This window comes from Lindgomyces ingoldianus (assembly GCF_010093535.1).
Source record: "Lindgomyces ingoldianus strain ATCC 200398 unplaced genomic scaffold BDR25scaffold_52, whole genome shotgun sequence".
In the NCBI taxonomy this organism is placed as follows: Eukaryota; Fungi; Ascomycota; class Dothideomycetes; order Pleosporales; family Lindgomycetaceae; genus Lindgomyces; species Lindgomyces ingoldianus.
In genome coordinates, this window is record NW_022985213.1 from 305,084 (window position 1) to 315,373 (window position 10,290).

At 47.8% G+C, this 10,290-nt stretch overlaps 4 protein-coding genes across 4 annotated transcripts; 1 reads left to right on the forward strand and 3 right to left on the reverse strand.

Moving 5' to 3' along the window:
• Positions 1 to 257: 257 nt before the first annotated feature.
• Positions 258 to 1,267, reverse strand: BDR25DRAFT_244050 (uncharacterized protein; the record flags this gene model as incomplete). The annotated part of the gene is made up of 2 exons (XM_033685835.1): positions 258 to 865; positions 997 to 1,267. 2 exons carry the CDS (start codon positions 1,265 to 1,267, stop codon positions 258 to 260), a joined length of 879 nt encoding a protein of 292 aa, XP_033540786.1.
• A 472-nt stretch (positions 1,268 to 1,739) lies between these two features.
• On the reverse strand, positions 1,740 to 3,690 carry BDR25DRAFT_346955 (uncharacterized protein). The gene is made up of 2 exons (XM_033694211.1): positions 2,726 to 3,690; positions 1,740 to 2,631 (listed from the first exon to the last, which is right to left on the reverse strand). Exons 1-2 carry the CDS (start codon positions 3,447 to 3,449, stop codon positions 1,982 to 1,984), a joined length of 1,374 nt encoding a protein of 457 aa, XP_033540787.1. The 5' UTR covers positions 3,450 to 3,690; the 3' UTR covers positions 1,740 to 1,981.
• A 648-nt stretch (positions 3,691 to 4,338) lies between these two features.
• Positions 4,339 to 5,467, reverse strand: BDR25DRAFT_307483 (uncharacterized protein). The gene has a single exon (XM_033690847.1). It carries the CDS (start codon positions 5,429 to 5,431, stop codon positions 4,454 to 4,456), a length of 978 nt encoding a protein of 325 aa, XP_033540788.1. The 5' UTR covers positions 5,432 to 5,467; the 3' UTR covers positions 4,339 to 4,453.
• A 1,484-nt stretch (positions 5,468 to 6,951) lies between these two features.
• Positions 6,952 to 8,264, forward strand: BDR25DRAFT_307484 (uncharacterized protein). The gene has a single exon (XM_033690848.1). It carries the CDS (start codon positions 7,026 to 7,028, stop codon positions 8,013 to 8,015), a length of 990 nt encoding a protein of 329 aa, XP_033540789.1. The 5' UTR covers positions 6,952 to 7,025; the 3' UTR covers positions 8,016 to 8,264.
• Positions 8,265 to 10,290: the final 2,026 nt, after the last annotated feature.

Consider the following 10,290-nt stretch of genomic DNA (forward strand, 5'->3'; position numbering starts at 1 on the left):
AAACAGTACAACGACGAGGAATGGACCTTGCGGTAATTTGGGAACGGAGGCATGGAAGCGAATCCTACGCCGCGGAAAGGGTTTACGAACAAAGCAGCAATAGTTAGCATCTTGCCAGATGACTTCCAGACACTTTTCTTTGCTAGGAGGTAACCTGTAACTATGAGATCGGTGATATTCCTAGCTCTAGGTTAGTTGGTTAAGCCCGGCTACGGTCAGCGATTTCCAACTCTTCGTTGACGAGATTAACAGTGAAGTTATTCGCCAGAAGAAGGCCCCCCCCTAGTCAATGCCTCAGGAACCCAAGTCAAGGCCTTGACGACATAGCCCATTGTATCACCTTTTGGGTGGTGCGGATAGATGATGTGGTCTCGGGACACTCTACTCCGCTCCCCAAAAGTTGTCGGGCCCTGCCATTTCCATTCCTTGACACCCTTCTTTAAGCTAGGCAGCATCCTTATTCCATCTCTCCGACCGAAGGCCCACTGATGTGGTGTCCTCGTAATCATGGCCACAATTGCGTCCACTTCCTTTACCTTTGTCTCAATGGTCTCTAACTCCAAGACAATCTCGGTGACTGAGTCGGGGAATAGCATTCGTCCCCATTCAACCACCTCATGGACTGTCAACTGGTGGGCGGTATTTTGCTCCCAGTACCACCAATCCGTGTATCGAATCGTGATAGTTACTGTTGATGGCGATATAGCGGGTCGGAGGTGATTTTGAAGGAAAACGTGGTGTATGTTTTGTGCATTTAAAGCGTATAGCTGCGCTAAAATATGAACGTGTTTAAGGGCTGACCAGTATTGGGCTCGGAATCTCCGAATGTGATGCAGTTCAAAGACCTCACCAACTCGAATATAATCTAGCCGCGAAGTTAGCCTAGACTCGATATGCAGTTTCTTATACGTCTCGCCCTTTCCTCAGTAAAGATTCTACGACTACTGGGTACGTAGTATGGCAGAACGGAGCATTAGAATATCCAATTTCTTGTACCTTTAGGAGCCCTCATCTGACTACCAAGATATATGCAGGCGACCGTATTGCTCAATGGTATCACTTTTGTTTCTTCGTACACTCTCTTACATGTCCTTAGCAATGCTACCTCAATGCGCTTCGGCCCCATTTGCCCTGGCCGAGTGTAATATGTTTCTCTAGGGTACAACGTCTCAGGGTTATCAAACTCCTGCAACGCAAGCCAGAAAATCTCGTTCCGAATCTCCGCAGGGATGACACCGAATAGTGGTGATTGGGTTTGAGAGCACATTGCTATCACGGGATTCCGCTGGCTGGTTGCTTCGACCAGCGGCCCTTGGTGTGTCTGCTTGGGAAAGAGAGTAAGTAAGATGCAGTCTCTCAAGCACATGGTCAAAGATACAAGCGCTGGCTGGAAGTGGGGCGAAATATTTCTGCTCAATACGATGACGAGTTAAATAAGGATGGAAATGGGGAATAGAGGCGGGAGGTCAGGATTAGGAGACGCAAGGCAGCAGCGTGGCGCAGCCGACGCCGGTAACACAACATGCCGCTGCCCCATTCGTTGAGAAGGCCCTCCTACCAGCACCCTTCGCATTTTGAGTTGATGGTTCCCAACCGTAAAAGTGGTAGAGGGCATTCCCAGGTGTTATATTAGAGCTCAATCAGCCTTTTCCTTATAATTATATTTGAATATTTGACTTATCATATTCATCATTCTACTGAGGGCCATCATGACTTTGTAGCTCGTAAATGATTCAGCCGTGTCGACGTAGCTAACACGTCATGCATACCCAAGGACGCCAAGGGCAGCACTATCAGTGTGGGATTTATGAGACCTATTCCTTACCACCCTCTGACATTCCACACCAGAGTAGAAGTGCATGCTCGAAATCTAATCTGAACCTAATTCCCCGTTATTCGGCATTGTGCTGAAGTCTTGCCCGCCCAATCAACCCCTTTTGAACCAGCCCTTCGACTTTAAGCCACTGTCTCTTACGGCCCTCTAGAATTTCAAAAAAATATTCGTACGTTCAGAGAAAAAGCAGTTCCCCGCCATCTCTTTGCTTAAATCTTCCATCGACGCCTCCATGCGCGCCGCACTGAAATACACGGTGTCCCTGAAATTCCGACCAATAATGTCTCCACAGAGCTGAGCCCAAGTATCCATCGCATCAAGATTGCCCAATCTTGCATCACCACGGTGTATAGGGGTGCCACACCACGTGAAATTGAGGGTCTCGACGCTCCCAAAACACTTCCGAAGAATTTGAGCAACGAATGGAATATCTTGCATGTGCAAGCCCGAGATATCCACACTCAAGATACTCAGATGAAGCTCACGAACTAGGTCTTGAATTTGGCATCTCCAGAAATACTGCATGGCCCGTGGGTAGAGCGTCAATGGTGGGTCAAACAAGTCGAAGATCGGGTCGGGGGCGAACCAGCGGATACAATGGATAGGGGCATGCTCGCCAAATGCCAGGGTAACCTTCTTGATCCACGCGCGATTTACGGGGCCGGAAAGCCACATGAAGTTCGTGAATCCCTCAGTGCCGAAGTGGAAGGTTGTAGATCGATAAATCCAGGGGACCAGGTGCTCGTTCAAACTCTTGGAGATGAGGAAGATCGTAGATAGCTTCGTCACTTTCTCCCCTGTGGGTATGCTTAGCACTAACTTTGACGCGTTGGACATGGCTGAGGGAGGGCCAGGGATGAGCTGTTAGTAAGAGTATGAGAAAGTACGTACCGAGCCTTAATTTGGCGGCAGACCTAAGATAACTGCTAAATCTTGTGCTCTGACCAGGCCTGTAAAGCTCCAGTTTGCCAACTGAATATCCCAAGATCATCTGCTGGATTTCAAGAGGGAGACGGGTAAAGTGCCGGAACAAGGGACGAATGATCACCGTGTCTTTCGCTTCAGGTTTTGGCCCAAGGAGTTCTGACTTTATCTTTTTGTACCGATCAACTTCTTCGGAATGCCCATTCGCAGGCTTGGCATGTTGAAGCTTCCGATGCGTGAAGAATTCGTTGTCCAGATACTGCCTACCCGGTATCCATCCCGCACCAGATCGCAAAAGCAGCCGATACCTACCGCCTTTGTATCTCGGCTCAAAAAGCTGGATTAATACTACCTTCCTTGCATCTGGGCTCGCGGAATCAGTGAGGATACATTTAACTGGCCTACCGAGCTTGAATTCGGATCCAGACCCATACCCATAATACAGGCTAATGGATCCATGGAAATGCGGGCTTGAATCGTGGTTGAACGACCACTCGCGAAGGTGTTGTAGATACAAACGTCGCTCCTTCTCCTCCACCCATAATGAGTTCTCGGGATTCCATGGAGACCTGCAGGCCACTGGCCTGGTAGACTTGCGTGGTGTGCGCAGTGCGGCAGGAGCATTGGTGTTCAAGAATCCCGGACGCATCCCTGGTAAGAGGTTAAAACTAGAATCAGAACGTCGTGCCATGTTTAGCGTGATGGGAGCAAGGCTGGTGGGTCCAGTTGTCTGGAGCGCTGGCCACGCGAAAGCTCTTTATGGTGCAGACACTTTTGGGCTCTCAGAGGGCATGCCTCAGGCGCGCTATGTGGTGGAAGGCGATCCTTCTGGCGGAGATGCGCGAGAACCCTCGTAGTTACGACAAAGACGTAAGACAAAGGTATCGAGCGTTGGCCGTGATGCACATCGTGGAGAAGGCTGCGAATGCGCCCAGGTGCTAGTCAAGTGAAACCTTATAGGCGTAGAGTATCAAGTAGTAAAGGGAAGACTAAATACTGATGAATGCGGCCGGTAGTGAAACTTATGACGCTGTAAGTGAGATGAAGTTGGCTGTGGCTTGTGACATTGGAGCCTTCGATAATCCATGAATGACGATGCTCGCTTAGCCATAAAGCGCTTAACCCTATTCAGCATAGTTGAAAATGCCGGTGAATGCACGTATCCAATGGTACCCATGACCACATCTGCAAGAGAACATTAATAGGAGATCTACAGGAAGTAGGCGTAGATACGTACCCTTCTGGAAAGATGATATGTTGCTTTTTGTCTGCTATTAAAAGCAATCCTTTCCCCCAACAGTCAATCAACTGTAATGGGCAACAACACAATAGGTTGACCTCCCATCAGTTCTGCTCAGGGCACGAACTGCCGCGACGACATCCTATACCCAGGTTATTATTGGAAACAGCAAGGTTGTCAGCAGGATGCCCATTTCTGTTCATTTCTACATTGTACCTAGAACACGTTTCCATTCCAGTTTTAAACAAACATGGTAGGAGGCTAAACAAAGTAAACCTGTACAAGTCGTGCCCTTTGTTATATTACCACATTTTATTCAGGAAAGGCTATAACAAGCGTTCACAATTCATGCCGTGTCGGGAAGCATTAATGGTGCTGCCTGCTGTTACAGAAATGAATCTGCACATTCCATCATTTCACCATGCAAGCAGTGGAGGGGAAGAACCAAAGCAGATTCACGCCCTTCCCTCCAGGAAGCTCGCCGCCCTCTCCAGGATACGATTAAAACTCTTCGCTGAAGCCAACAACCCTCCCGAATCAACATTCTTGGCAACATTTTCCAGCACCATCTTCAATGGGGCATATGGACCTTCGTCTTCCCTTCCCTGATGTTGCGCTTGCTTCCGTCCGCTCCGAATAGCCATCTGGATGTCGAATATTGAGTTGCTGAGCTCGTTTTGGGCGTCAAAGGCAGCCTTCTCGTAGAAGTGGTGTTCACGAATCTGATCCATCTTGACTGCGAGTTCTTGGCGCTCCCGTTGAATGGCTAGGTACTCGCGCCGCTTGTCCAACTTTTGTTTCTTGAACTTCTTGAGCCGAAGCGAGGAGCCAACAAGAGAATCATTAGCATCTTGAAGCACCATTAAGCGTTCGCCCAAAGCCTCGCTGTAAGACAAGGTGTGCATGATTTTCGTCTTAAGCTGCTTACGACGGGCAGGGTTTGTTACACGGCTGACCTTCTCTGCGTCCTTATTGATCTCGCCCAGGAGAATTTCCTCCACAAGAGACCTTGTAGAGTCAGCAGCTGTGATACTATTATTGCGAAGACCGTTGATACGCAGTACGTTGATCAATTGGGTGGGTCTGCGCCCCTTCCGTTTCCAAGACCCGTTCCTAGTCGCTTTTGTGCTCTTGGAACCATTGCCGGCTGGGTGAGGTTGTTCTGGATTTTGCACAGGGCGAGCAGGAACAGCGGGATCCTCTCCCGCCTCAGATTCGCGGTTGTCATCCGATTCTTTCTTGGCGGTCGAAACGTAATGGACGTCGAGTGCAGAATGTATACGTCTATTCCGGCTGTGGCCAACGTCAGGAGACAGCTCGTCCATCTCCGGATGCTCCTCCATCTCTTCCACATCATCCTCGGTGCCTTCTTGCCTGGATGCTTGTACATTGCTGCCTTCTGTCAGATCAGCATTATGATGCTCATCTTCCATCACAATCCTCCGATTACGGCGGCGACCGTTATATATAGACGGAGTTTCCACGTCCGCTAGTCCAGGATCAGTGTCGGGGACTTCTGCAGGGACGAGCTTCCTTGATAACTGATGTCGCCGGTGGGTTTCTCTAGATTTACCAACCCTTGGATTTGATGTTCTTAGTAGAGGGAAATTGGACTGCTTCCTATTACTATTCTTGGACAAAGTCTCTTGAACTTGCTTGACGGTGTTCGGTGGGGAGAGGTCGGCCAGAGACAACTCGTCCGCATCGCTATCATCTCTTGCATGCGACGGCGTCGGCCGCTGTACTGTGCTTGGTGTGGCTGTTGTTTTCGGCTGGAGCGGGGTGAGTTCATCCTCACTCTCATCCTCGCCTTGGTCATTGTCATGGGTCGATGTCAATGCACTCAGGCTGTCTTGTACAGCGGGTGCGGACATGCCTCGTTTCGGACGGCTGCGGGAACGATCTGCAGGTGTGACGGGTGGTGGTCCAGCGGATTCGGCCTTCTGAGCAGACCGTACTAGAGCCCGCGACACGCCAATGGGCGGGCTAACGGACGAGGCTATTGGAGTTCGTGCTGGCGGACCTTCGTTTGATGATAGGGCTTTTGCAGCGCGCGAAACCAGCGTCATTTGGTTCATCTGTGACATATCTTGGCCTATATTCTGGGCGCTATTCATGATGTCCATGCCAGTCTCTACCAAAGAAAGCTCGTCGGGGGCATAATCGACCTCTTCCTGAATGGGAGAAACTGTGGCGGCCACCCTCCTACTTTTCTCCACTGAACCGAGCGCCCTATCATGGTATTCTGGACTCAATTGGTCAATCCCATCGTCATCTTGTTCAGATTGTGCGCCGACCAACCCGCGCTTCCTCTTGCGCACGATAGGTGTAATTATAGGCTGCACTCTTTGCTGACCTGGTGTATTGTGCTGCTTTGAGGAACCGCTTCGGTGAATTGAGGCACTGCGATGTCTCGGGGCTGATCCACTGATACCCTGGCCATCGGTGGCCACTAGCGTTCGACGGGAGGATGAAGACGGTGGCGCGGAGAGTTGTCTAGAAGATCGAGGCTGTGGCGTGCTTCTGGCGGAGCGTCGTGGGTGCAGTTGTAGAGCAGGGCCGGGGATATTGAAGGAGAAACTGGTTTGAACAGCAGTGGAACTGGTGCCGTCAGCAATCAAATAATTGGGCGCGATATGATGCTCCTGACCCTGCACCGCGCATACGCTGCTGGCGACGCTCCTGACGATCTAAATGCTGGGTTAGCTAGAAAATCGTAGATTTAGGAGATATGTTTCCACATACCATTTGGCGGCATTGGAAATGTTGTGCATAACAAATGGGGAAAATGGAATGGTTAATGTGTTGTGGCGTCAGACGCGTCGTGTTGTCGGTGCGTGCTCTGTTGTGAGCGGACCTGGGTCGACGCGCTATTGCGGGGCGCACGTGAGTGGCCTTTAGTCAGCGGATCATCGATGTTCCATCCCCCGCAAAATACCTCCACCGAGGTCTTCATGAAGTCTGCGTGCACTCCAACTAGACGATTCACGTAGGACCTACCACTTCGACTGCGCATAGTCGAGCGTAATGGGTTGGCTCTGGAGCAGCGGCGAACGCAGCTCAGCCAAAGATACCCTCGACCCCTCACTCCGCGAATTCCTTGATGCAGAAGCACCTACTGGCCCAAAGCCCCCCCTTCCGTCGAAGCTATCCCCAACCACCCCTAAGCCCGCCGAATCCTTGAACCCCGACCATCGTACTTCATCGCAACTCTCTACCTCCACCGTTCCGTCGCAATCACAGTTCAAGGATGGCCGCTATGCCGACTTGTGGAAAAATTACACGCCGCAGAGTGTCATAAATGAGCGTGGGAAGAACGAACAGGATAAACTACGGGACATTGTCGACGCATACAATGAGCGAAAAAGTGATATTGGCCGTGTGGCGCTCGAGAATTGCGCCTTCGAGTACATGGCGCAGTACGAGTGCTTCAGAAGCCCGAGCTGGTACCAGACAGCTACGCTCTGCAATGCCGAGTCAAGGAGGTTTAACCGATGCTATGACTTGCAAACCAAGTTCTTGAAGGCACTAGGATACTTGACTATGGATTCTAGGAGCGCCGAAGATAGCGAGAGGATACAAATGCATGCGGACAAGCTATATCAGCAGTTCAGGGAGCAAGAGCAGCTAATTGAGAAGGCGAAGGAGGAGGGGATGCCAATTCCAAGATTCGAGAGTGTGCTTTCCAAGGACAATGTTGCGCGAGCTGTCGCAGGGAAACCTTTGTCCAATTCCCTGGCATCAGAAGAGCAGGCAACGATAGAAAGTGAGAGTGATATTTGGAGTCACATCAAGAAAGAATCCCGGGAGGAGTATGAGAAGAAAATGGCTAAAATGTCTCCTGAAGATCAGGAGATCGAGAAAAGAGCTCTCCTTGGTGAATTGGAAGCCCAAACCGGCATGGCCAGCAAGGTGGGGAAAGTTTTTGTCGAAGAGAGCATAAATCGGATGAAGCGGAGAGAAGCCGGCCAAGCCACCATTGGCGACACCATAAAACACCTTTGGGGGTGGAAATGAAGACGACATATCGCATACACGGAGTTGTGGCGTTGACATCCTGGAATAGACCTTGGTCAGGGGACCAAACAATTAATACGGTGGGATTTCCAAGTGCATCCTGTGCATTGTTTTGTACCATACACGCTTTCTATCAATGCGTATTACTCTCTTCACTCTCCACTCGTACCTTGTGGCATGATCTTGCTTTCCTTTACTGCAAATTGTTATTTACAACGGGTTACAACGAAGTCCTAAGTTAGATCACAAACACGCGTCCTCTTAACACCCTCTTTCTTTGCACAAAAGTACGAATGCGAATTGAATTCATACTAGTAATGATTTGTAGTATGCGACAACATACTCCCCAGCTCCCTCGTTTTCGTAAGGTCATCATCAGTCACCGCTCTTGCCGCATTGTCCACAACCCCGGCCAGGGATATCCCATCGGCTACAAAATGCTGCTTTGTCCTACCCCTACACATTCAAAATGTCAGTTAACCAAGCTCCATAGTCTCCACAGAACTCATGGCACGATGACTCCAATCCAGCCTCTATTTGCAAGGTTCATCACCAACGGCAAATGAACCACCGGCAGAATCGCCGGTTCCCGAAGGCATTAACAATATAGGTTGCACTTGGATCCCCTACAGTCCTGCTCCTTGCGTCGCTCTACCATTGCGTTTACCCCGCCTTGATATTTTGCCATATGCATATGAAGACAGTTCTGAGCTCGTGAATGGGGCAGATTGACTGCTCGGGGGAGTAACTAGTGCTAGAAATGAAGAGTTTGTATCCTTCCCCGTTGCGAGTCTTGAATCTAGCGTGTACATATGCATTATCCGGAACAGCTGTCAGTTTATCTGTGAAGCTAAGAGGAGCACCAGAGGCATGAGGGACTAGATTGATTGATAGAAGAGTGCTCATAGGAATCTATACATATGCGAAATCAGTGGGTAAGTCTTGGCAACATAGACTATTGTGAGATGCATACAACTATGGTGACAACACATCTAACGCATCTAACTATTATGTGACTACTGCAAACACACACCCCTAGCTTAAATCAAGCAAATGTGTGGGTAATTAAACAGAGTAAAAGCTGCATAATATAAAACTTACTTATAGGCAATTTATATAGTAAAAGGTTAAAGAGATATGCGTAACGGATAGATAGTAATTCTAAGTTAATGCTAGTACGTGGTATTGCATAGTTAGGGGTCTTCTAAGAGTGAATTAAGGTCGCATGTAACTTTAGAGTTGTTTAAGAAGATGCTAGTATAGATGTTTATAGAGATATCCTTAAGACTGTAACGATTCTCATGAATCGTTCCATCTCGGGTTGCTCGGAACCTATCCGAAGGGTCCCCGTATCGGTCCCGACCCTGACTCGACCCTGTCCCCTGCTGTTACCCCTATTCCCCCTAAGTATTTAGTTGCACCTCTCCCCTTAGATAGCTTAGTAGTTTTCTAATATCCTTTTGTACGAGGCCTATAGGTAGGAATGGAATTCCCAGGTCATTAAGTCCCCACGCACTCCTATATGCCTCTGAGTGGATTCCTACCGCATTCAGTCCCATTGTCTTGCCTGCGCTGTTACAAAGACCTAATTAGTAGATAAAATCTTTATGTTTCTATTTAGATAGTGTCTTAGTAAGCCTATCTACAGACATTTAAGCTGTAGGTTTCTAGTTAACATGTAGTTTACCTGCAGAGATCTCTTGTTGTAACTAGCGCTAGCGTATAAAATACTACGCCAATTCATAAATGTCTTAGAAAAGCGGAGCTTAGAATAGTAAGAGGCATACATTAGTAGTAAGACTTTAACTTTAACTATCTCTATTAGTTTTAATCTAAACTAGATAATTAATAGCTTATTTTAAAGCCTATTTTAACTTTTATATTTTCTCTTTATAAATTAAATTTATTACACTAATACTTAGCTAGCTAATTTAAATAGAATTAAATAATATTTAAAAGCTTATAACTTTAGAAATACTTAATAAAAGATAAAAGTAAAAAGGTAGTTTTATAGCAGCATATTTACGCTATTAGATAAGGTTAAAAAACTAAGTAAAGAAAGATTAAAAGTAGAAGTAGAAGTATATTATAAATTAAGTAACGTACTTCACAGGCAAGTTGCTTACACACCTAAGTTGCTTACTTTTGCTAAGACCCTACTACACTACTTTTCTTACACTAATGCATTTTTAATAACACTACTTAGACATGTTAAAAGAACATTAGATGCAGCTTACACTTTAAGCTTTTAAATAAGATGTAATACTTTTTAAGT